The 24,266-nt window shown below is 51.7% G+C and overlaps 1 protein-coding gene and 1 long non-coding RNA gene across 8 annotated transcripts; both read left to right on the plus strand.

The window, feature by feature from the left end:
- The first annotated feature begins 1,071 nt into the window (after nucleotides 1–1,071).
- Nucleotides 1,072–5,653, plus strand: LOC126943154 (uncharacterized). The gene is made up of 2 exons (XR_007721711.1): nucleotides 1,072–2,341; nucleotides 4,682–5,653. It is a non-coding gene; the product is annotated as an uncharacterized LOC126943154 (long non-coding RNA).
- Nucleotides 5,654–7,825: 2,172 nt separating this feature from the next.
- On the plus strand, nucleotides 7,826–23,211 carry FCGRT (Fc gamma receptor and transporter). 7 transcript variants are annotated; one of them, XM_050771537.1, is made up of 7 exons: nucleotides 7,826–8,266; nucleotides 9,076–9,162; nucleotides 9,833–10,084; nucleotides 10,162–10,437; nucleotides 21,441–21,710; nucleotides 22,386–22,502; nucleotides 22,888–23,211. In XM_050771537.1, the coding sequence occupies exons 2-7, from the start codon at nucleotides 9,090–9,092 to the stop codon at nucleotides 22,995–22,997; spliced, it is 1,098 nt and encodes a 365-aa protein (XP_050627494.1). In that variant the 5' UTR covers nucleotides 7,826–8,266; nucleotides 9,076–9,089; the 3' UTR covers nucleotides 22,998–23,211. The 7 variants fall into 7 exon arrangements, with proteins under 7 accessions (XP_050627494.1, XP_050627498.1, XP_050627497.1 ...); XM_050771541.1 differs by lacking the exons at nucleotides 22,386–22,502; nucleotides 22,888–23,211 and adding exons at nucleotides 12,050–12,135; nucleotides 17,376–17,494 and having other exon boundaries at nucleotides 21,441–21,704; XM_050771540.1 differs by lacking the exons at nucleotides 22,386–22,502; nucleotides 22,888–23,211 and adding exons at nucleotides 12,050–12,135; nucleotides 17,376–17,494 and having other exon boundaries at nucleotides 7,828–8,266; nucleotides 9,815–10,084.
- Nucleotides 23,212–24,266: the final 1,055 nt, after the last annotated feature.

Raw genomic sequence — 24,266 nt, forward strand, 5'->3', positions numbered from 1 at the left:
ACAAAAAAAAATTAGGCAGGCATGGTGGTGGGCGCCTGTAGTCCCAGCTACACGGGAGGCTGAGGCAGGAGAATGGTGTGAACCCGGGAAGCGGAGCTTGCAGTGAGCCGAGATCGCGCCACTGCACTCCAGCCTGGGCGACAGAGCGAGACTCCATCTCAAAAAAAAAAAAAAAAAAAAAAAAAGATGCGAGTCGGCTGACATTCCGGGCCAAATAAAAAACCTCTTCCTTCTTTAATCTGGTGTCTTGAGGAGTTTTGTCTGCGGCTTGTCCTGCTACATTTCTTGGTTCCCTGACCGGGAAGCGAGGTGATTAAAGGACGGTCGAGGCAGCCCCTTAGGCAGCTTATGCCTGCCCTGTAGAGCATCCCTGCGGGGGACTCTGGCCAGCTTGAGTGATGCGGATCCTGAGAGCACTCCCGGGTAGGCATTTGCCCCGGTGGAGGCATTTACCTCTTCAGAGCAGTGCACAGCAGGCCCCTGTGGAGGATCAACACAGTGGCTGAACACCGGGAAGGAACTGGCCCTTTAAGTCCGGACATCTGAAACTTGGTAAGACTGGTCTTTGGAACTCGCCCACTCCATTTGAGTGGAAGCGTGGCCTGATCACCCACGGCATGCCTGTACCGGCACTTTGGTTTTTGTTTTTGACTTGACTTAATTGCTTGATACTTTGTTTTTTGTTTTTGACTTGACTTGAATTAATTGCCTGATACTTTGGTTTTAGTTTTGATTTTGACTTGACTTGAATTGCTTGATAAACAGGCGTGCCTTTATTGGCACTTCGATTTTGGTTCTGATTTTGACTTGGCTTAAATTGCTTGACGAACAGGTGTGCCTTTAACAACACTTGGTTTTAGCTTTGATTTTGATTTAGTGTGAATTAGATGAGTAAATGACCTTTTACCCTTTCCTTCTTGTAGTGTGAATGTTGTTTTGTCTCAAGAGAAAAATAGGTCGGACACAAAGTAAGCCCACTCGGCTAGGAACTGTGTTAAAACATTTCAAAAAGAAAAAAGGAAAGTCATCAAATCATCAAAACTTACTCTATTAAAATGCATGTTACAGAACCTTAAGAAAGGTTTTGGCCGGGCGCGGTGGCTCAAGCCTGTAATCCCAGCACTCTGGGAGGCCGAGGCGGGTGGATCACGAGGTCAGGAGATCGAGACCATCCTGGCTAACACGGTGAAACCCCATCTCTACTAAAAAAAATACAAAAAAATACTAGCCGGGCGAGGTGGCGGGCGCCTGTAGTCCCAGCTATTCGGGAGGCTGAGGCAGGAGAATGGCGTAAACCCGGGAGGTCGAGCTTGCAGTGAGCTGAGATCCGGCCACTGCACTCCAGCCCGGGCGACAGAGGGAGACTCCGTCTCAAAAAAAAAAAAAAAAAAAAAAAAGAAAGGTTTTGCAGGAGATTATAAAGTTAAGTTAACCCCTTAGAGGTTAAGATCTGTGTGAATTAGAACTGCCCTCTTTTGGTGTTGGATGGCCCTTCGAAGGAACTATAGACAAGGAACAATTGGCCATGTATTTAAGGTGGTGACAGGCTCGGAGGACAGCCAGTGTACCTAGATCAAGTTCCTTTATATTGACTCATGGTTAAATATAACACAGACAAAACCAGCATAAATTTAGCCCTGTTTAACAGCTTATTGCAAAAAAGCCAAAAGTAAAAGTAAGAGCAGCTTCACCAGCAGACACAGAGTTAAAAACGGAGTCCCAGAAACAGCAAGAGAAGCCAGTTTTGCAGGAGCCGCCAGAGATCATAGAAATTCTTTCTCCATATGTCCCAGCCTACTGCCCCGCTTTACCAAGGCAAACAGCCCCCTCAGAAACGAGATTCAGGAGCTAACACGCCCCAGGTCTCACCTCGAAGGGGAGGATCGGAGCCTCGAGAGGCCAAGGAAGGAAGTCAAGATAGCCAAGTGGGCCGTCTCAGATCTGGTCTTGCTCAAGCTATGCAAATGCCTCTCAGGGAGATGTGAGGACCTGTCTATTATAATGACCAGGCCCACATCCGTGGGAGCAACAGACTTTCATCTATCAGCCCCTTTCAACCATTGATCTACTAAACTGGAAACACCCTGAACCCACCACCTTGCTCCCGACAGCTAGAGCCCTGTCGAGCATGACTGTGTAGAGGTGTTGGACTCAAGTTTACTCCAGCAGACCTGACCTCCGGGACCAGCCTTGGGCATCAGTAGACTAGGAGCTATACGTGGACGCGAACAGCTTCATCAACCCACAAGGAAAGAGATGTGCAGAGTATGCGGTGGTAACCCTGGACACTGTCGTTAAGCTGAGCTCATTGCTTTAATTCGGGCCTTAGAACTCAGTGAAGGTAAGACTGTAAACACTGACACTGACTCTCAGTATGCCTGTTTCACCCTCCAAGTGCATGGAGAATTATATAAAGAAAAGAGCCTGTTAAACTGTAGGAAAAAGGGGGAAAAACACCCAGAGAATGCAACTCAGCTTCAGCGTTCGCAGAGGTACTGAGAAGCACTTCTGCAGAGGCTAAGAGTTGGTAGAAAAAAAGCAAGTAATAAAAAAAAAAATTCCAGGAATGCTTCGAGGAGCTGACAAGAGCCTAACTCAGTTTTATAAGAGACTCTATAAAGCATTCTGGCTTTACACCCCATTTAACCCTAAGGCTGCTGAAAATCAGTATATAGTGAATACTTCATTTGTAAAGCAAGCCCAGGGTAACATCAAGCAGAAGCTGCAGGCATGAATATCATCCAGTCTATAAAAGTGGCCACCAAGGTGTATGTTGACTGTGACCAAGGAACAAAACTGGGAAAGAGCAAAAGAAAAAGAAAGACTAAGAGTAAGTGTAATAAAAGAGAAAGTAGCAATGTGAGAGGATGTGGACGTGGATGTAGATATGAAAGAAGTCAAATTAGGCAAGGATTCAAGAGCCGGACAGGCTGGAGAGAGATTAATGTGCGAGATGCAAAAAGAAAAGACACTAGAAGGGTAAATGTTCAAAAAGGCAATAAAGGAAATGGCCAAGGCGGCAAGACAAAGAGGCCATCTGCCAAGGGCTGCCGCACCTTGGAGGAACCAAATACTGATCTGATCAGACTGACAGGAGCTGAAGAATGTAAAGACTAGGGCAGACTACGCCCTTCTCATGAGGCTCCCAGGAGCCCATGGTCACATTAGAAGTTAAAAGCAGCAAGATTCTGCTGTATCTGGATTCCAATTTCTCACTGAAGGCTGAGCCACTAAATACAGTTACAAAGGAGGGGTGGGGGGAGAAGAACCCCTCCTCTAAGAAACTTAGACAGTAAAAAGAGCCATACCTTGTGAAAACTTGCTTATGGACTTTACAGAACTGCCCCGTGCTGGAGGCTATCGGTACATACTAGTGCTTGTTTGCTCATTTAAAATAAAATCAGGTTTTTGCCTATGGTCCTTCTCCGAGTCAGCTGCACCCCCACCAAACAAACTAGGTATTTGCCCTATAAGATTTTGTTCGGTCGGTCACCCTCAAATCATAGGTCAAATTAAAGGTGACCTCCAGAAACTAAAGAAATTAACCTTAAGAAAGCAAATGCAGGTTTTTCGGTTTGTTTTTGTTTTCTGAGACAGAGTCTCACTCTGTCGCCCAGGCTGGAGTGCAGTGGGGCAATCTTGGCTCACTGCAACCTCTGCCACCAAGGTTCAAAGCAATTTTCCTGCCTCAGCCTCCTGAGTAGCTGGGATTACAGGCGCCTGCCACCACACCCAGCTAATTTTTGTAGTTTTAGTAGAGACGGAGTTTCACCATGTTGGCCAGGCTAGTCTTGAACTCCTGACCTAGAGATCCACCCGCCTTGGCCTCCCGAAGTGCTGGGATTACAGGCGTGAGCCACCACGCCCAGCCGCAAATGCAGGTTTTAAAAATAGCCATACAGTGGGCCGGGTGCGGTGGCTCAAGCCTGTAATCCCAGCACTTTGGGAGGCCGAGACGGGCGGATCACGAGGTCGGGAGATCGAGACCATCCTGGCTAACACGGTGAAACCCCGTCTCTACTAAAAAAATACAAAAAACTAGCCGGGCGAGGTGGTGGGCGCCTGTAGTCCCAGCTACTCGGGAGGCTGAGGCAGGAGAATGGCGTGAACCCGGGAGGCGGAGCTTGCAGTGAGCTGAGATCCAGCCACTGCACTCCAGCCTGGGTGACAGAGCGAGACTCCGTCTCAAAAAAAAAAAAAGCCATACAAAGTGTTCATAATTAAATACATGAAAATGCCTATAAGCCTGACACCCTTTTAAATCTAGTGACTCTGTTTACAGTAAAATCTAATTTTTCTTTTTTTTTTTTTTTGAGACGGAGTCTTGCTCTGTCGCCGAGACTGGAGTGCAGTGGCCGGATCTCGGCTCACTGCAAGCTCCGCCTCCCGGGTTTACGCCATTCTCCTGCCTCAGCCTCCCGAGTAGCTGGGACTACAGGCACCCGCCACCTCGCCCGGCTATTTTTTTTTTTTGTATTTTTTACTAGAGACGGGGTTTCACCGGGTTAGCCAGGATGGTCTCGATCTCCTGACCTCGTGATCCGCCCGTCTCGGCCTCCCAAAGTGCTGGGATTACAGGCTTGAGCCACCGCGCCCGGCCAAAATCTAATTTTTCTAGGACCCATATAGGATGGGCCCTATACTGTAACCTTGTCCACTCCCACTGCTGTTAACCTTGCAGGTGTTGTGTCTTGGATCCACCACAGTCAGTTAACACCGGCAGCTCAGGACAAGTGCACCAGCCAGCAGGATGCAGATCATCCAACCCGGTTGATCCTGAGACGAGACCAAGCTGCTGCTGAGGATGATAGCCCTGTTCTGGTCACTCCGGAGGCTGACCAGTCTACATACGGCTGCAGCTTGAGGAGACAACAAGCCCTGCTCTAGTCACACACCGGCAGCTGACTAGTCTATGCACGACCGAAGCTTGAGGACTCATCAAACAAGTAAATGTAGTTAAAAATCTTAATAGTTTTCCTGCAATACTGCTTTCCTATTGTTCTGTCACTGTATTCAACCTTTTTCCCAGGTAAGGACCTCTTTTGTCCTTGCTGGATATGAATATGCTGTACATGGTTTTGTTGTTGTTACCCCCCATAACCATGCTAGAAGAAACACCTAGATGAGGTGTCCCCACTGTACACATACCACTTAGGAAACCCAGACCTGTTCAGCCCAGCACAATTCCGAGTCTTGCAGTCATTCTTTAAACATACAAACCAGAAGTTACCAGAACCTCCTCCTTTAGCAAAACCAGAAAAAAGCTATTTGCTCAGTTGGCTGAAAACATTGCTGGCAGCCTAGATGTTTCTTCATGTTATGTTTATAAAAAGGCTAACATAAGAGACCGGCCGGGTGCGGTGGCTCACGCCTGTAATCCCAGTGCTTTGGGAGGCCGAGGTGGGCGGATCACAAGGTCAGGAGTTTGAAACCAGCCTGGCTAACATGGCAAAACCCCATCTCTACTAGAAGTAGAAAATATTAGCTGGGCGTGGTGGCAGGTGCCTGTAATCCCAGCTACTCAGGAGGCTGAGGCAGGAGAATCACCTGAACCTGGGAGGTGGACTTTGCAGTGAGCCGAGACCATACCACTGCACTCCAGCCTGGGCAACAGAGTGAGACTCCATCTCAAAAAAAAAAAAAAAATTTAAAAAGTAAGAGACCAATGGCCTTGAGAAGCAAAAGAGTGAATGCCTCAAGATAACTTTACTTTAACTCTTTCCCCAAACAGATGCTCCAAGTTCAAGCATCTGGCTCTGAAAAACTTCTGTTATTAAAAAATACTAGCCGGGCGCGGTGGCTCAAGCCTGTAATCCCAGCACTTTGGGAGGCCGAGACGGGGGGATCATGAGGTCAGGAGATCGAGACCATCCTGGCTAACACGGTGAAACCCCGTCTCTACTAAAAAATACAAAAAACTAGCCGGGCGAAGTGGCGGGCGCCTGTAGTCTCAGCTACTCGGGAGGCTGAGGCAGGAGAATGGCGTGTACCCGGGAGGCGGAGCTTGCAGTGAGCTGAGATCCGGCCACTGCACTCCAGCCTGGGTGACAGAGCATGACTCCGTCTCAAAAAAAAAAAAAAAATACTGTTACTCGCTAAGAAAAAGCTTTTAAGACCCAGTGACAAAACTAACCTGCTTAGAACATGACAAAGTTGATACATGTCCCTGTACAGGTTTAACACAGGTTTGATCCTAGGTCTTCGCTTACAAAATAGTTTCCAGCTATAAAAATTTAAAACCCTCATTGTAAGTATATTACTGGTAATAGAAAGTTGCTTGCTGCTCCCCTGTGTATTACACTTGTTCCTTCAAATAAAAGGTTTTGTAGCTACCATGGTTCATCAGAAAACTTCAGCACAAGTGTATTACATAAAACACTATTGGCCGGGCGCGGTGGCTCAAGCCTGTAATCCCAGCACTTTGGGAGGCCAAGACGGGCGGATCACGAGGTCAGCAGATCGAGACCATCCTGGCTAACCCGGTGAAACCCCGTCTCTACTAAAAAATACAAAAAACTAGCCGGGTGAGGTGGCGGGTGCCTGTAGTCCCAGCTACTCGGGAGGCTGAGGCAGGAGAATGGCGTGAACCCGGGAGGCGGAGCTTGCAGTGAACTGAGATCCGGCCACTGCACTCCAGCCTGGGCGACATAGCGAGACTCTGTCTCAAAAAAAAAAACAAAAAAAAAAAACAAACTATCGCTCTGTCTCGCAAAGAGACTCAGAAAGTAAAAATAAAAGTGAGAACTCCCACTAATTAGTGAAAATGCTCAAAGCGGGGGATAAGGAAGGAGACCACTACTACTCCTGCTGCCCTCCTCCCCCCACCTTGCCTAGTTCACAAGACAGGAGGAAAGAGAGAAAGAAACAAAAGTAAGATAAATAGCCAGACAACTTTGGCACCACCACCCGGCCCTAGGAGTTAAAAAAAAAAAAGTAATAATAATAACATCAACCCCTGGCCTAAACTACTTGTGTTATCTGTAAATCCTAGACACTGTATGAAAAAAAAAAAGCATTGTAAAACTTTTTGTTCTGTTAGCTGATGCACGTAGCCCCCAATCACGTTTCCCACACTTGCTCGATTTATCACGACCCTTTCACGTGGACCCCTTAAAGTAGTAAGCCTTTAAAAAGGCCAAGTATTTCTTTTTCGGGGAGCTTGGCTCTTAAGACGCGAGTCTGCTGACGCTCCCAGCTGTATAAAAAACCTCTTCCTTCTTTAATCCGGTGTCTGAGGAGTTTTGTCTGTGGCTCGTCCTGCTACACAACCTCCACCTCCTGGGTTCAAGCAATTCTCCTGACTCAGCCTCCAGAGCAGCTGGGACTACAGGTGCTCCACCACACCCAGTTAATTTTTTTTTTTTTTTTGAGAGGGAGTCTCGCTCCCAGGCTGAAGTGCGGTGGTGGCACGATCTCTGCTCACTGCAAGCTCCACCGCCTGAGTTCACCCCATTCTTCTGCTTCAGCCTCCTGAGTAGCTGGGACTACAGGCGCCCGCCACCACGACGGGCTAATTTTTTGTATTTTTAGTAGAGATGGGGTTTCACGGTGTTAGCCAGGATGGTGTCGATCATCCTGACCTCGTGATCCGCCCGCCTTGGCCTCCCAAAGTGCTGGGATTACAGGCGTTAGCCACCGCGCCCGGTCTAATATTTGTATTATTAGTAGAGACGGGGGTGTCACCGTGTTAGCCAGGCTGGTCTCGAACTCCTGACCTCGTGATCCGCCCGCCTCTGCCTCCCAGCGTCCTGGGATTACAGGCGTGACTCACTGCGCCCGGCCAGCAGAAGGATATTAAAGAGCACCTGCAGGACCTTTCTAACGGGATGTCGGGGGAAGGGCTTGAAGGAGGAACTAGGGAGGCTTCCATAAGATTTTGATTAACAGCCAGCGCTAGGGAAGGTCACAGGGATACAAAAGGGTAGGAGGAGGATCCAGAGACCTCCAAGTTGTGGACTTCGAAGGCATCCGGTTCCTTTCCCAGCTTTGTCAAGAATTCCCTGGGCGGCGGACACCCTCAAAATAAAAAAAACGGGAACCACAGAGAACGGGAAAAAGAAGAACCACAAGCGTTTTGAGAAACAAACAGAGGCTGGGCCTAGGGCCTGGGGTGTGCCCTGCAACTGGGGGGGGTGGGGCTGGATGTTCTTGGAGTCAGGGAGCAGCAGCCTCCCACAGGATGTGAGAGAGGAACTGGGGTCTCCAGTCACGGGAGCCAGGAGCCGGCCAGGGCCGCAGGCAGGAAGGGAGCGAGGCTGAAGGGAACGTGAGCCGACCAGGCCCCGATTGAGGGAGGAGGGGCTAGGGGCCTGGACCCCTGGGCCTGAGGGAGGAGGGGCTGGGGGTCTGGACAGTGCGTCTGAGGGAGGAGGGGCTGGGGGTCTCGACACTGGTTCTGAGGGAGGAGGGGCTGGGGGCCTGGACGCCTGGGACGGAGGGAGGAGGCACTGGGGGTCTGGACACTGGGTCCGAGGGAGGAGGGGTTGGGGGCCCGGACTCCTCGGTCGGAGGGTGGAGGGGGCTGGTGGCCCGGACTCCTGGGTCCGAGGGAGGAGGAGCTGGGGGCCCGGACTCCTCGGTCGGAGGGTGGAGGAGCTGGGGGCCCGGACTCCTCGGTCGGAGGGTGGAGGGGCTGGGGGCCCGGACTCCTCGGTCGGAGGGTGGAGGGGCTGGGGGCCCGGACTCCTCGGTCGGAGGGTGGAGGGGTTGGGGGCCCGGACTCCTCGGTCGGAGGGTGGAGGGGTTGGGGGCCCGGACTTCTCGGTCGGAGGGTGGAGGGGTTGGGGGCCCGGACTCCTGGGTCCGAGGGAGGAGGGGCTGGGGCCTGAGGGGGACGGAAGGGGCGTGGCCGAGCTCGGGGCCGGGACTCTCAGCCTATCAAGTTTCTGTAATTAATTAACTGAGATCCAGTTCAGGGGTGAAAGTTCTTCAGGTAGGAGGAGGGCATTGTTGTCAGTCTGGACCGAGCCCGCAGAGCCCCTCCTCGGCGTCCTGGTCCCGGCCCTGCCCTTGGTACCCCGGGAGGAAGGGGCGGGCCGGGGGTCGGGAGGAGTCACGTGCCCCCTCCCGCCCCAGGTCGTCCTCTCAGCATGAGGGTCCCGCGGCCTCAGCCCTGGGCGCTGGGGCTCCTGCTCTTTCTCCTGCCCGGGAGCCTGGGCGCAGGTGAGGGCCGCTGCGGGCCGGGGCCCTGCTGCAGGCGGGCGGCGGGAGGCGGCCCCAGGCAGGCAGGGGCGAAGCCAGCGGGACCCGAGTTCCCCGCGAGTCCCGGGCGCTGTCTTCTCCGCTCAGTTCACTTTCTCAGCGTCTCCTGCTGGGCCTGAGGCTGAGAACCACCTGTCGCTTCTGTGTCTCTGTTTCCCTCTCTCTCTCTGGGCCTCTGTCTGGGTCTCTGTCCCTGTCTTTCTGTCTCTCTGGGTCTCTGTCCCTCTCTCTTTGTCTGGGTCTCTGTCTCTGGGTCTCTGTCCCTCTCTCTCTCTCTCTGGGTCTCTGTCTCTCTCTGTGTCTCTGTCCTTCTCTCTCTGGGTCTTTGTCCTTCTCTCTCTGTCTCTCTCTGGGTCTCTGTCCCCCCCCCCCCCCCCCGGGTCTCTGTCCTCTCTCTCTCTCTCTCTCTCTCTCTGGGTCTCTGTCCTCTCTCTCTCTCTCTCTCTCTCTGGGTCTCTGTCCTTCTCTCTCTCTCTCTCTGGGTCTCTGTCCCTTTTTCTCTCTGGGTCTCTGTCCCCTCCCTCTGAATCTTCCCTCTCCATAATAGATTCTTCTCCCTCCCTGGATATCTGTCCCACTGCAATCTAGTTCCCCGCCCATGTTCTCCCTTCAGCTCTGTCTCTGTCTGCAGAAAGCCACCTCTCCCTCCTGTACCACCTCACCGCGGTGTCCTCGCCTGCCCCGGGGACGCCTGCCTTCTGGGTGTCCGGCTGGCTGGGCCCGCAGCAGTACCTGAGCTACGACAGCCTGAGGGGCCAGGCGGAGCCCTGTGGAGCTTGGGTCTGGGAAAACCAAGTGTCCTGGTATTGGGAGAAAGAGACCACAGATCTGAGGATCAAGGAGAAGCTCTTTCTGGAAGCTTTCAAAGCTTTGGGGGGAAAAGGTGAGATTCAAATCCGGAGGGGCAAGGGGCTGGGTCCATGCTCCTGGGCCCCACTTACATGTGTGTGGGCGCCCCAGGCCCCTACACTCTGCAGGGCCTGCTGGGCTGTGAACTGAGCCCTGACAACACCTCGGTGCCCACCGCCAAGTTCGCCCTGAACGGCGAGGAGTTCATGAATTTCGACCTCAAGCAGGGCACCTGGGGTGGGGACTGGCCCGAGGCCCTGGCTATCAGTCAGCGGTGGCAGCAGCAGGACAAGGCGGCCAACAAGGAGCTCACCTTCCTGCTATTCTCCTGCCCACACCGGCTGCGGGAGCACCTGGAGAGGGGCCGTGGAAACCTGGAGTGGAAGGGTGAGTCGGATCTGCAGCCACAGGCTGTTCTGTCCTCTCTGCCATCACGCCCACCTGCCTCAGTTCCCCTGTCAGGACCCTCAGTCAGCCTCCCACTGCAGCCCACGCTCTGCCCCCATTCCTCAGGGGTTCTTCTACATTCAGCCCTCCCATGGCTCCCCAGCGCCCCCCAAGACAAACTCTTGGCTTCCTTGCCTTTTTTTGTTGAGACGAAGTTTCACTCTTGTTGCCCAGGCTGGAGTGCAATGGTGTGATCTCGGCTCACTGTAACCTCCGCCTCCCGGGTTCAAGTGATTCTCCTGCCTCAGCCTCCCTAGTAACTGGATTACAGGCATGCATCACCATGCCTGGCTAATTTTGTATTTTTAGTAGAGACGGGGTTTCTTCATGCTGGTCAGGCTGGTCTCAAATTCCCAACCGCAGGTGATCCGCCCGTCTCAGCCTCCCAAAGTGCTGGGATTACAAGCGTGAGCCATTGCACCTGGCTGTCTTTTTTTTTTTTTTTTTTTTTTTTTTTTGAGACAGATTCTCTGTCACCCCAGGCTGGAGTGTGGTGGCACAATCTCGGCTCACTGCAGCCTGAACCTCCCAGGCTCAAGCAATCCTCCCACGTCAGCCTCCCAAGTAGCTGCGACCACAGCATCGTCACACCTGGCTGACTTTAATTTTTGTAGACACAGTGTCTCACTACGTTGCCCAGGCTGGTCTTGAACTCCTAGGCTCAAGCAGTCTTACTGCTTTGGCCTCCTGAATAGCTGAGATTACAGGTGCATACCACCATAACTGGCTAATTTTTTTTTTAGTTTTCCGCACAGTCTGCCTCCCAGGCTAGTGTGCAGCAGCGTGATCTCAGCTCGCTGCACACTCTGCCTCCTGGGTTTAAGCGATTCTCCTGCTGCAGCCTCATGAGTAGCTGGCACTACAGGCACATCCACCATCTCTGGCTAATTTTTGTAGTTTTAGTAGAGACAGGGTTTCGTCATGTTAGCTAGGCTGGTCTCAAACTCTTGACCTCAAGTGATCCACTCACCTCAGCCTCCCAAAGTGGTGGGATTACAGGCGTGAGCCACCGCATTTGACCATAACTGGCTAATTTTTAAAATTTGTTGTAGAGATGGCATCTCGCTGTGCTGCCCAGGCCAGACTCAAACTCCTGGCCTCAAGTGATTCTCCCACTTTGGCCTCTCAGGGTGCTGGGATGACAGGTGTGAACCACTGTGCTTGGCCTTCCTTGCCTTAATGCCCTCGTCAGACCCACGCAGCAGCACTTGTCTCTACACAGCTGTCAGAGTCTAGGCTCCAGCCACCCAACATGAGCAATCTTCTCCCTCTGAGCATTTGTTCATCCAGTTCCCCCGGCCCCTCTCTGTTCCACCCTTCCCCCTCTCTGCATATACTCCAGCCCTCCTTATTCTTCAAGGTCGGGGCTGGATATCACTTCCTCTGAGAAGCCTTCTCTCAGCTCTGTAGGGCAGAGTTCACTGTTTCCTCCCCAGCGGCCCCAGATCCCCATTCATTCAACTGCTGGCCAAGAGCATTTGCACTGCCAGACGCCGCTCTGGGCCTTGAGCAAAGAGGGAAGTGACACACGTTCACCCTCTGTGGCTTCCAGGCTGCTGGACAAAGATAGATATCGGCTGGGGATTTGCACAGATGTTCATTCCAAGTGCCACAAAGGAGAAGTTGAGACTTAACCAGGTAGTTTTTCTTTGATCGTCTTCTTTCTTTTTTAAGTAGGGAAAATTTCCTTTTTTTTGAGATGGAGTCTCGCTCTTGTCGCCCAGGCTGGAGTGCAATGGCGCAATCTCGGCTCACTGCAACCTCCGCCTCCCAGCTTCAAGTGATTTCTGCCTCAGCCTCCCGAGTTGCTGGGACTACAGGCACGTACCACCATACCTGGCTAATTTTTGTATTTTTTTTAGTAGAGACAGGGTTTCACCATGTTGGCCGGGATGGTCTTGATCTCTTGACCTTGTCATCCGCCTGCCTCGGCTTCCCAAAGTGCTGGGATTACAGACATGAGCCACTGTGCCCGGCCTTTTTTTTTTTTTTTTTTGAGACAGACTTTTGCATTGTTGCCCAGGCTGCAGTGCAGTGGCACAGTCTTGGCTCACTGCAACCTCCACCTCCCAGGGTCAAGCAATTCTCCTACCTCAGCCTCCCGAGTAGCTGGGAATACGGGCACGCACCACCCTGCCTGGCTAACTTTTGTATTTTTAGTAGAGACGGGTTTCACCATGCTGGCCAGGCTGGTCTCGAACACCTGATCTCGTGATCCGCCCACCTTGGCCTCCCAAAGTGCTGGGATTATAGGTGTGAGCCACCACACCTGGCCTAAGTAGGGAAAGTTTCAAACCACACTTAAGTAGACACAATAGTATAAAAAGGACCAGGCATGGTGGCTCATGCCTGTAATCACAGCATTTTGGGAGGCCAAGGCAGGTGGATTGCTTCATCCCAGGAGTTCAAGACCAGCCTGGGCAACATAGCAAGACCTCATCTCTACTAAAAACTCAAAAAATTAGCCTGGCATGGTGGTATGTGCCTCTAGTCCCAGCCACTGGGGAGGCTATGGTGGGAGGATCACTTGAGCTCAGGAGTTTGAGGCAGTAGTGAACTGTGATTGCAATCCTGCACTCCAGCCCAGACTACAGAGCCAGACCCTGTCTCAAAAAGAAAAAAAATATGGTGGCCAGACGCGGTGGCTCACGCCTGAATTCCAACACTTTGGGAGGCTGAGGTGGGCAGATCACTTAACAGGAGTTTGAGATAAGCCTGGCCGACATAGTGAAACCCCATCTCTACTAAAAATACAAAAATTAGCCAGGTGCGGTGGTGGGCGCTTGTAATCCCAGTTATTCGGGAGGCTGAGGCAGGAAAATCACTTGATCCTAGGAAGCAAGAGTTTGCAGTGAGCTGAGATGAGGCCACTGCACTCCAGCCTGGGCAACAGAGCAAGACTCTGTCTCAAAGAAAGAAAGAAAAAAAAGAGAGAAAGAGGAAGGAAAGGAAGGGAGCCTCCCATCACTGAGACTTAATAATAATTATCAACCCATGGTCTTTTGAATTTCACATACATCCTTACTCACTTCCCAACCCCACTTCACATTAAGCTTTGGTAAATCTCAGCCATCACGGTGTTTTTTTCTTTGTTTGTTTTTTTGAGATGGAGTCTCACTCTGTCATGTAGGAGTGCAGTGGCTCAGTCTCGGCTCACTGCAAGCTTCGCCTCCTAGGTTCAAACGATTCTCCTGCCTCAGCCTCCTGAGTAGTTGAGATTACAGGCGCCTCCTACCTCGCCCAGGCAATGTTTGTATTTTTAGTAGAGACGAGGTTTCACCATATTGGCCAGGCTGGTCTTGAACTCCTGATCTTGTGATCCACTGGCCTTGGCCTTCCAAAGTGCTGGAATTACAGGCATGAGCCACCGCACCTGGCCAATTTTTGTATTTTTAGTAGAGACGGGATTTCACTGTTGGCCAGGCTGGTCTCGAACCCTCCACTTCAAGTGATCCACCCTCCTTGGCCTCCCAAAGTGCAAGAGTCACGGTGCCCGGCCAGAGTGTTTTGTTGATAAGTACTTTAGTATGTAACTCTACTAGGTAAGGGCATGTAAAAAAAATTAATACCAAAACCATTATCACACCTACGATCAATTAACTGTAACTCCTTAATGGCATCAGATGTCTAGTTTTTGTTCACATTTTCCTGACTGTAAATTTTTTTTTTTTTTTTTTTTGAGACAGTCTCTTTCTCTGTCGCCCAGGCTGGAGTGCAGTGGCCGGATCTCAGCTCACTGCAAGCTCCGCCTCCCAGGTTTACGCCATTCTCCTGCCTCAGCCTCCCGAGTAGCTGAGACTACAGGCGCCTGCCACCTTGCCCGGCTAGTTTTTTGTATTTTTTAGTAGAGACGGGGTTTCACCGTGTTAGCCAGGATGGTCTCGATCTCCTGACCTCGTGATCTCCCCGTCTCGGCCTCCCAAAGTGCTGGGATTACAGGTGTGAGCCACGGCGCCCGGCCTGTAAATGTTTTTTAAAGTTTGAATCAGCATCCAGCAAGGTCCACACATTTCGTTGTCTTTTCAGTGTCTTTTTCTGATTGTTGAATTTTTCTTTCTTTCTTTTTTCTTTTTTTTTTAAATTGAGACAGGGTCTTGCTCTGTTGCCAGACTGGAGTCCAGTGGTGCAATCATAGCTCACTGCAGCCGGAACCTCCTGAGCTCAAGTAATTCTCCCACTTGAGCCTCACCGGTAGCTAGGACCACAGGTGTGCGCCATCAGGCCTAGCTCTTTTTTTGTTTGTTTGTTTTTTGAGATGAAGTCTTACTCTGTCGTCCAGACTGGAGTGCAGAGGCACAATCTTGGCTCATTGCAACTTCTGCCTCCCGGGTTCAAGCAATTCTCCTGCCTCAGCCTCCCAAGTAGCTGGGATTACAGGCGCACACCACCATGCCTGGCTATTTTTTGTATCTTTAATAGAGACAGAGTTTCACCATGTTGGCCAGGCAGGTTTTGAACTCCCGACCCCAGGTGATCCACCTCCCTCGGCCTCCCAAAGTGTTGGGATTACAGGCATGAGCCACCGCGCTCAGCCGTATTTTTGTTTTGTTTTTTTTTTTTTGAGACGGAGTCTCGCTCTCTCGCCCACGCTGGAGTGCAGTGGTGCCATCTCAGCTCACTGCAACCTCCACCTCCTGGGTTCAAGCGATTCTCCTGCCTCAGCCTCCTGAGTAGCTGGGATTACAGGCGCCTGCCACCACGCCTGGCTAATTTTTGTATTTTTAGTAGAGATGGGGTTTCACGTGTTAGCCAGGATGGTCTCGATCTCTTGACTCGTGATCCGCCCTCCTCGGCCTCCCAAAGTGCTGGAATTACAGGCATGAGCCACTGTGCCTGGCCATAATTTTTGTATTTTTAGTAGAGACAAGGTTTCACCATGTTGGTCAGGCTGGTCTTGAACTCCTGACCTTGTGATCCACCTGCCTCGGCCTCCCAAAATGCTGGGATTACAGGCATGAGCCAGCGCGCCTGGCCTTTTTTTTTTTTTTTTTTTTTTTTTTTTTGAGAGGGAGTCTGCCTCTGTCACCAGGCTGGAGTGCAGTGGGCATGATCTCGGTTGACTGCAACCTCCACCCCTCAGGTTCAAGTGATCCTCCTGCCTCAGCCTCCTTAGTCGCTGGAATTACAGGCGCACACTACCACACCCAGCTACTTTTTGTATTTTTAGTAGAGACGGGGTTTCACCATGTTGGCCAGGATGGATTTCTTTTTTTTTTAGAGAGATGGAGTTTCACTCTTACTGCCCAGGCTGTAATACAATGGCATGAACTCGGCTCACTGCAACCTCTGCCTCCTAGATTCAAGTAATCCTCCTGCCTCAGCCTCCAGGGTAGCTGGGACTACAGGCATGCGCCACCATGCACAGCTAATTTTTATATTTTTAGTAGAGACGGGGTTTCACCATGTTGGCGAAGCTGGTCTCGAACTCCTGACATCAGGTGATCCGCCTGCCTCAGCCTCGCAGAGTGCTGGGATTACAGATGTGAGCCACCATGCCTGGCCTGGTTTGGTATTTTGTTAAACAGAACCAGGCCGGGCGCGGTGGCTCAAGCCTGTAATCCCAGCACTTTGGGAGGCCGAGGCGGGTGGATCACGAGGTCAGGAGATCGAGACTATCCTGGCTAACGTGGTGAAACCCCGTCTCTACTAAAAATACAAAAAACTAGCCGGGCGTGGTGGCGGGCGCCTGTAGTCTCAGCTACTTGGGAGGCTGAGGCGGGAGAATGGCGTGAACCTGGGAGGCGGAGCTTGCAGTGAGCCGAGATCACGCCACTGCACTCCAGCCTGGGAGACACAGCGAGACTCCGTCTCAAAAAAACAAAAAACAAAAAAAAAAACAGAACCAAAGGCCAGACAGATTTTCTGTGCTTGGATTTAGTCTATATTGGAGCTACCTTGGAGGCTAAAGGCACGCGGCTTTGAGCGCGACACAGGAAGATACAGATTTGCTGAAAAGAATAGTAAACATAAAGCAGAAGCCAGAACTGCTGATGGCGGTCAGCCTGGCCCTCCCTTCCACTTGACTGTGCAGCAAATTCTGCCAACCTGCCAGAGAGGCAGCTCCAGGAGAGAGAAGCTTCTAGGCTTTCCTCAAGCAGCAAATGTTTTCTGCTGAGCAACCAAAACCACGATCCCAGCCAAGACCCACGATTGTCCAGATCTACCCTCCCCGAAGGGAACTTGGGCAGTAATGCCCAGCCCTAGGCAGTTGCTGAAATCTTTGCCTTTTTTTTTTTTTTTCTTTTTTAGCTGGGATCTTGCTCTGTCACCCAGACTGAAGTGGAGTGCAGTGACATTGTCATAGCTCCATGTAGCCTTGGACTCCCAAGCTTAAGCAGTCCTCCCGCCTCAGCCTTCCAAGTAGCAGGGACTACAGGCACACGCCACCATGCCTGGCTAACATTTTCTATTTTTTTGTAGAGATGGGGTATTACTTTGTTGCCCAGGCTGGCCTAGCAGTCTTGGGTTTGGCCGGGCCTGGTGGCTCATGCCTATAATCCCAGCACTTTGGGAGGCTGAGGCAGGCGGATCACAAGGTCAGGAGTTCAAGACCAGCCTGGCCAATATGGTGAAACCCTGTCTCTACTAAAAATACAAAAATTAGCCGGGTGTGGTGGTGGGCGCCTGTAATCCCAGCTACTTGATAGGCTGAGGCAGGAGAATTGCTTAAACCCGGGAGGCAGAGGTTGCAGTGAGCCAAGATCGCGCCACTGCACTCCAGCCTGGGCAACAGAAAGAGATTTCATCTCAAAAAAAAACCAAAAAATAGAAATCCTGGGCATAAGGGATCTTTCTGCCTTGAGTTCCCAAGGTGCTGGGATTGCAGGAATGAGCCACCGCACCCGCTTTTTTTTTTTTTTTTTTTTTCTTTGAGACAGGCACTTGCACTGTTGCCTAGACTGGAGTGCAGTAGCGGGATTAGAGTTCACTGCAGCCTCAACCTCCCAAGCTCAGGCGATCTTCCTACCTCAGCCTCCCTGAAGGGATGGGGCCACAGGTGTGTACCCCCACACGTAGTTAATTTTTAAAATTTTTCAGAGACGGGTTTCTTCATGTCGCCCAGGCTGGTCTTGAACTCCTGGCTTCCAGTGATCCTCCTGCCTCAGCTTCCCGAAGTGCTGGGATTACAGGCGTGAGACCACTGCACCCAACCTTTTTTCACTCCCTTAACGAAACCTTTGGATGAACAAAAATTCTTAATTTTGGTGAAGTTCAGTTTATCTATTTCAATTTATACATTTTATAAAGTTTATGAATTTTGTTTGTTTTGTTTTTTTTTTTGTTTTTTTTGTTTTTTTGAGACGGAGTCTCGCTCTCGCCCAGGCTGGAGTGCAAGTGGCGCGATCTCCTCCGCTCACTGCAAGCTCCGCCTCCCGGGTTCCCGCCATTCTCCTGCCTCAGCCTCCCGAGTAGCTGGGACTACAGGCGCCAGCCACCACGCTCGGTTAGTTTTTTGTATTTTTAGTAGAGACGGGGTTTCACCGAGTTAGCCAGGATGGTCTCGATCTCCTGACCTTGTGATCCGCCCGCCTCGGCCTCCCAAAGTGCTGGGATTACAGGCGTGAGCCACCGCGCCCGGCCTTTTTTTTTTTTTTTTTTAGACGGAGTCTTGCTCTGTCGCCCGGGCTGGAATGCAATGGTGCAACCTCTGCCCACTGCAACCTTCGCATTCCGAGTTCAAGTGGTTCTCCTGTCTCAGCCTCCTGAGTAACTGGGACTATAGGCGCCTGCCATCATGCCCAGCTAATTTTATGTATTTTTAGTAGAGATGGGGTTTCACCATATTGGCTAAGCTGGTCTTGAACTCCTCACCTTGTGACCCACCCGCCTCAGCCTCCCAAAGTGCTGGGATTACAGGTGTGAGCCACTGTGCCTGGCCCCAAGTTTATAAATTTTAATTTATAAAGCTCAATTTTATCTTTGATTCTGTAGCTTTGTTGTGTATTCTCTTTAAGGAATCTTTCCTCCGAGAAAGGTATTCACCTATGTGTTCTAAAAGCTTAGTTGATGAATAGCTTCCACATTTAGTGACACCATTGATTTTGAGTTAATTGCCTGTTATGATGAGGGTAGGAGTTGAGGTTCATATGTCCAGCCAGCATCATTTGTTGCTAGACCATCATCCCCTCTCCCTCACTGGACTGCAGGGGAGTGTGTTTTGTGTGTAAGGTGTGGATCTGCTTCTGACCCTCTCCTATTCTGCTGATTATTGGACTTAGTGTCAGTACCTCACTCTTGATTTGATGTAGCTTTTTTTTTTTTTTTTTCTTTTTTGAGATGGAGTCGCACTCTGTCGCCCAGGCTGGAGAGTAGTGGTGTGATCTCGGCTTACTGCAAGCTCCGACTCCCGCGTTCACGCCATTCTCCTGCCTCAGCCTCCCGAGTAGCTGATACTACAGGCGCCCACCACCACACCCGGCTCATTTTTTTGTATTTTTAGTAGAGATGGAGTTTCACTGTGTTAGCCAGGATGGTCTTGATCTCCTGACCTCCTGATCCGCCCACCTTGGCCTCCCAAAATGCTGGGATTCCAGGTGTGAGCTACTGCACCCATCCTGAATCTATTTTTATGAGAGACATTGGCCTTAAGTTCTCTTTCTTATAATGTCCTTTGTTGTCAAGATGATGCTGACCTCATAAAATATGCTGGGAGAGTGTTTCCTCTGTTTTATTGCCTGAAGAGTTTGCGTAGGAGTAGAATCATTTCTACATTGGAAGAATTCACTAATTGATGTCTTACGGACCTGGAATTTTAGTTTTCGGAAAGTTTTTTTTTTTTTTTTTTTTTTTGGACGGAGTCTCGCTATGTCGCCCAGGGTGGAGTGCAGTGGCCGGATCTCAGCTCACTGCAAGCTCCGCCTCCCGGGTTTTTACGCCATTCTCCTGCCTCAGCCTCCCGAGTAGCCGGGACTACAGGCGCCCACCACCTCGCCTGGCTAGTTTTTTGTATTTTTTAGTAGAGACGGGGTTTCACCGTGTTAGCCAGGATGGTCTCGAACTCCTGACCTCGTGATCCGCCCGTCTCGGCCTCCCAAAGTGCTGGGATTACAGGCTTGAGCCACCGCGCCCGGCCAGTTTTCGGAAAGTTTTAAACTATGGATTAAACATTTTATTTATTTATTTTTTTTGAGACGGAGTCTCGCTCTGTCGCCCAGGCTGGAGTGCAGTGGCGCGATCTCGGCTCACTGCAAGCTCCGCCTCCCGGGTTCACGCCATTCTCCTGCCTCAGCCTCCCGAGTAGCTGGGACTACAGGCGCCCACAACCGCGCCCGGCTAATTTTTTTGTATTTTTAGTAGAGACGGGGTTTCACCGTGGTCTCGATCTCCTGACCTTGTGATCCGCCCGCCTCGGCCTCCCAAAGTGCTGGGATTACAGGCGTGAGCCACCGCCCGGCGGATTAAACATTTTATTTTATTTTATTTTATTTTTTTTTTTTTTTTTTTTTGAGACGGAGTCTCGCTCTGTCGCCCAGGCTGGAGTGCAGTGGCGCGATCTCGGCTCACTGCAAGCTCCGCCTCCCGGGTTCACGCCATTCTCCTGCCTCAGCCTCCCGAGTAGCTGGGACTACAGGCGCCCACAACCGCGCCCGGCTAATTTTTTTGTATTTTTAGTAGAGACGGGGTTTCACCGTGGTCTCGATCTCCTGACCTTGTGATCCGCCCGCCTCGGCCTCCCAAAGTGCTGGGATTACAGGCGTGAGCCACCGCGCCCGGCGGATTAAACATTTTAAATAGGCCGGGCACGGTGCATCACGCCTGTAATCCCAACACTTTGAGAGGCTGAAGTGGGTAGATCACAATGTCAGGAATTTGAGACCAGCTTGGCCAATATGGTGAGACCCTGTCTCTACTAAAAACAAAATTACCTGGTGTGGTGGTGTGTGCACCTGTAGTCCCAGCTACTCGGGAGACTGAGAGAGAAGAAACACTTGAACCCAGGAGGCGGGGGTTGCAGTGAGCTGAGATCATGCGTGGGTGACAGAGCAAGACTCTATCTCAGGAAAAAAAAAAAAAAAAAAAAAAAGCCGGGCGTGGTGGCTCATGCCTGTAATCCCAGCACTTTGGGAGGCTGAGGCGGGCAGATCACGAGGTCAGGAGATTGAGACCAGCATCCTGGCTAAGATGGTGAAACCCCATCTCTACTAAAAATACAAAAAACTATCGGCGTGGTGACGGGCGCCTGTAGTTGCAGCTACTCGGGAGGCTGAAGCAGGAGAATGGCCTAAACCTGGGAGGCGGAGCTTGCAGTGAGCAGAGATCCTGCCACTGCACACCAGCCTGGACGACAGAGCGAGACTCCGTCTCAAAAAAAAAAAAATGTAAATACTTACAGGACTGCTGACATTTTAAATTTCCTCTTGTGTCAGTTTAGAAGGTTGTATTTATCAAGAATGTGTTCAGTTCATCTAAATTTTCAAATGTGTTAGTATGGAATTTTTCATAATTATCCTCTATCTTTTTTTTTTCCTTTCCCCAAGACGGGGTCTCGCTCTGTCACTCAGGCTGGAGTGCAGTGGCGCGATCCCAGCTCACTGCAACCTCTGCCTTCCAGGTTCAAGCGATTCTCCTGCCTCAGCCTCCTGAGTAGCTGGGACTACAGGTGCCCAGCTAATTTTTGTATTTTTAGTAGAGATGGGGTTTCACCACGTTGGCCAGTCTGGTCTCAAACTCCTGACCCCAGGTGATCCACCCACTTTGGCCTCCCAAAGTGTTGGGATTACAGGCGTGAGCCACCGTGCCCAGCCCAGGGAGGTGACATCTTGAGGGGACACCTTCAGGGTGGATAGGTTGTCTCTGTCACCTGGGAAGCGCCTCCTCTTTTACCACCACATTATCCGGGGTTAGCACATTGCAAACATGGAGGCCTCTTTCTGTCATTACCCAGCCCTGGCCCTGGGAGTGGTGGGCTCGGGGCTTAGACCTGTCTGCCTGGTTTCCTGCAGAGCCCCCCTCCATGCGCCTGAAGGCCCGGCCCGGCAACCCTGGCTTTTCCGTGCTTACCTGCAGCGCCTTCTCCTTCTACCCTCCGGAACTGCAACTGCGGTTCCTGCGGAATGGGCTGGCCGCTGGCACCGGACAGGGCGACTTCGGCCCCAACAGTGACGGCTCCTTCCACGCCTCGTCGTCACTAACAGTCAAAAGTGGCGATGAGCACCACTACTGCTGCATCGTGCAGCACGCGGGGCTGGCGCAGCCCCTCAGGGTGGAGCTGGGTGAGGCCCCGCCCGGTGGTGATGCTCCTGGTTTCCCGTTGCCTTGTCTCACTGCTGTGCCGGTCCTTCCTGAGTCTGACCTTCCTCCCCGCTGCTGCCATCTCCTTGAATCTGACTGCCTTGTGCCTCGCGCCTTTCAGTGCCCCCAAAGCCTGATGCCTTGTCCTTCCCAAGGCCGACTGCCTTCCGTCCTGCTGCTTCTGGCCTCACTGAGTCTGAAGAGCTGTTAACCACCATGGCCAGTCCTCCCTGAGTCTGACCGTCTTCCATCCTGCTGCTGCTGCAGCTGCAGGTCTTCCTGGAATCTGACCATTCGTTGTCTGCTATGCCCGTCCTCACCAAGACTGACCACCTGCTGCCTTGCTACTGCCGGGGCCCATGAGGCTGACTTCCCACTGCTCTGCCTGCCTCTCCCCGCTGCGCCGGGACAGCCCCACCCTGCCGCTGCTGGTCCATTGCCGGTGTGACCGCGGTGGCCGCTCGTGCTGTGGCTGGTTCTTACATCCAGCCTGGGGGCACCCTGCCGAGATCGCCCGCCTGGTCTTGCCTCTGTCCATCAGACACTTGGTGCTGGGATCTCCGAGGCTGGGAGGGACTGGGACCCCCCAGTGCTGTGTCCTGACTGGGTGGGGGTGGACGGGCTGCTCCACATCTCACAGCGTTCTCTGGCTGCAGAAACTCCAGCCAAGTCCTCGGTGCTCGTGGTGGGAATCGTCATCGGTGTCTTGCTACTCACGGCAGCGGCTGTAGGAGGAGCTCTGTTGTGGAGAAGGATGAGGAGTGGGCTGCCAGGTGTGGGCAGCGGGAGGAAGAGCCTTGGAGAGAGGGACAGAGACCCCAAGAGAGGGGCACACAGACCTGGGAGGAGAGACCTGGTGTGGGGGCAGACCCAAAGAGAGGAGGACAGAGACCAGAGAGAAGTGGAGACAGAAACCCAGAGACGGGGGAACAGAGGCACAGAGAGAGGGGACAGAGGAAGGGGGAGACAGAGACCCCGAGGAGGGAGGCAAAGATGTAGAAAGAGGGGGGATGGAAAATTGGGAGAAGGGGAGACAGGCCCAGAAGGAAGGGGTTAGAGACTGAGGGAGTGTGTGTGAGACACACACAGAAATGGGGGATGCCAGTCAGACCCAGAGCACCTCAGAGATTCTGATGACCTCCCCCTCTCTCTCCACAGCCCCTTGGATCTCCCTCCGTGGAGATGACACCGGGTCCCTCCTGCCCACCCCGGGGGAGGCCCAGGATGCTGATTCGAAGGATATAAATGTGATCCCAGCCACTGCCTGACCATCTGCCATTCCGACTGCTAAAAGCGAATGTAGTCAGGCCCCTTTCATGCTGTGAGACCTCCTGGAACACTGGCATCTCTGAGCCTCCAGAAGGGGTCCTGGGCCCTGTTGTCCTCCCTCTGGAGCCCCGTCCTGTGGTCTGCCTCAGTTTCCCCTCCTAATACATATGGCTCTTTTCCACCTCGATAATATAACACGAGTTTGGGCCCGAATCAGTGTGTTCTCATCATTTTTCAGGCAGGGGAGGTAAGGGAATAAATCAGGGGACTGAATGGCCGCTGAGGCTCAGATCTCTCCTACAGGTAACATGCTGCCACGGGGGAACCTGCCAGTTTTATACATCAGGTCATGTATTTTCTTTTTCTTTCTTTTTTTTTTTTTTTTGACGGAGTCTTGCTCTGTTTGCCCAGGCTGAAGTGCAGTGGCGTGATCTTGGCTCACTGCAAGCTCCACCTCTTGGGTTCACACCATTCTGCCTCAGCCTCCCAAGTAGCTGGGACTACAGGTGCCTGCCACCACACCTGGAAAATTTTTTGTATTTTTAGTAGAGATGGGGTTTCACCATGTTAGCCAGGATAGTCTCGATCTTCTGACCTGGTGATCCACCCGACTCTGCCTCCCAAAGTGCTGGGATTACAGGTGTGAGCCACTGCGCCCAGCCTGTTCTTTTTTTTTTTTTTTTTTTTTTTTGAGGTGGAATCTTGCTCTATAGCCCAGGCTGCCAGGCTGGAGTACAGTGGCTTGATCTCGGTTCACCACAACCTCCGCTTCCCAGGTTCAAGCGATTCTCCTGCCTCAGCCTCCCCAGTAGCTGGGATTACAGCCATGCGCCACCACACCTGGCTAATTTTGTATGTTTAGTAGAGACGGGAGTTTCACCATGTTGGTCAGGCTGGTCTGGAACTCTTGACCTTAGGTGATCCACCTGCCTCAGCCTCCCAAAGTTCTGGGATTACAGGCGTTGAGCTACTGTGCTCATGTATTTTTAATTCATAACTTTTACAAATGTTTACTGGATAACTGCCGTGCCAGGCATTTTGAGGAATTCTTGGCCACTGTCTGACCATCTGAATCGCTGGAGCAGAAGAGGAGCGAGGAGCACTGTTCACTCTTGGAGGAAATGGGGTATTTCCTCCAGCCCCTCGATTCGGCTCGTCCTTTTTTTTTTTTTTTTTTTTTTTCTTTTTTTTTTTTTTTTGAGATGGAGTTTCGCTCTTGTTGCCCAGGCTGGAATGCAATGGCGCGATCTCGGCTGACCGCAACCTCC

This window comes from Macaca thibetana, chromosome 19 (genome assembly GCF_024542745.1).
Source record: "Macaca thibetana thibetana isolate TM-01 chromosome 19, ASM2454274v1, whole genome shotgun sequence".
Taxonomy (NCBI): Eukaryota; Metazoa; Chordata; class Mammalia; order Primates; family Cercopithecidae; genus Macaca; species Macaca thibetana.

Excerpts from the sequence above, each read along its gene's own strand:
- FCGRT (XM_050771536.1), top strand. The coding sequence starts at position 9,090 with ATGAGGGTCCCGCGGCCTCAGCCCTGGGCGCTGGGGCTCCTGCTCTTT. Across the intron at positions 10,085-10,161 it reads CAAAGCTTTGGGGGGAAAAG|GCCCCTACACTCTGCAGGGC; the intron begins GTGAGATTCAAA and ends TGGGCGCCCCAG. Across the intron at positions 21,711-22,385 it reads GCCCCTCAGGGTGGAGCTGG|AAACTCCAGCCAAGTCCTCG; the intron begins GTGAGGCCCCGC and ends CTCTGGCTGCAG.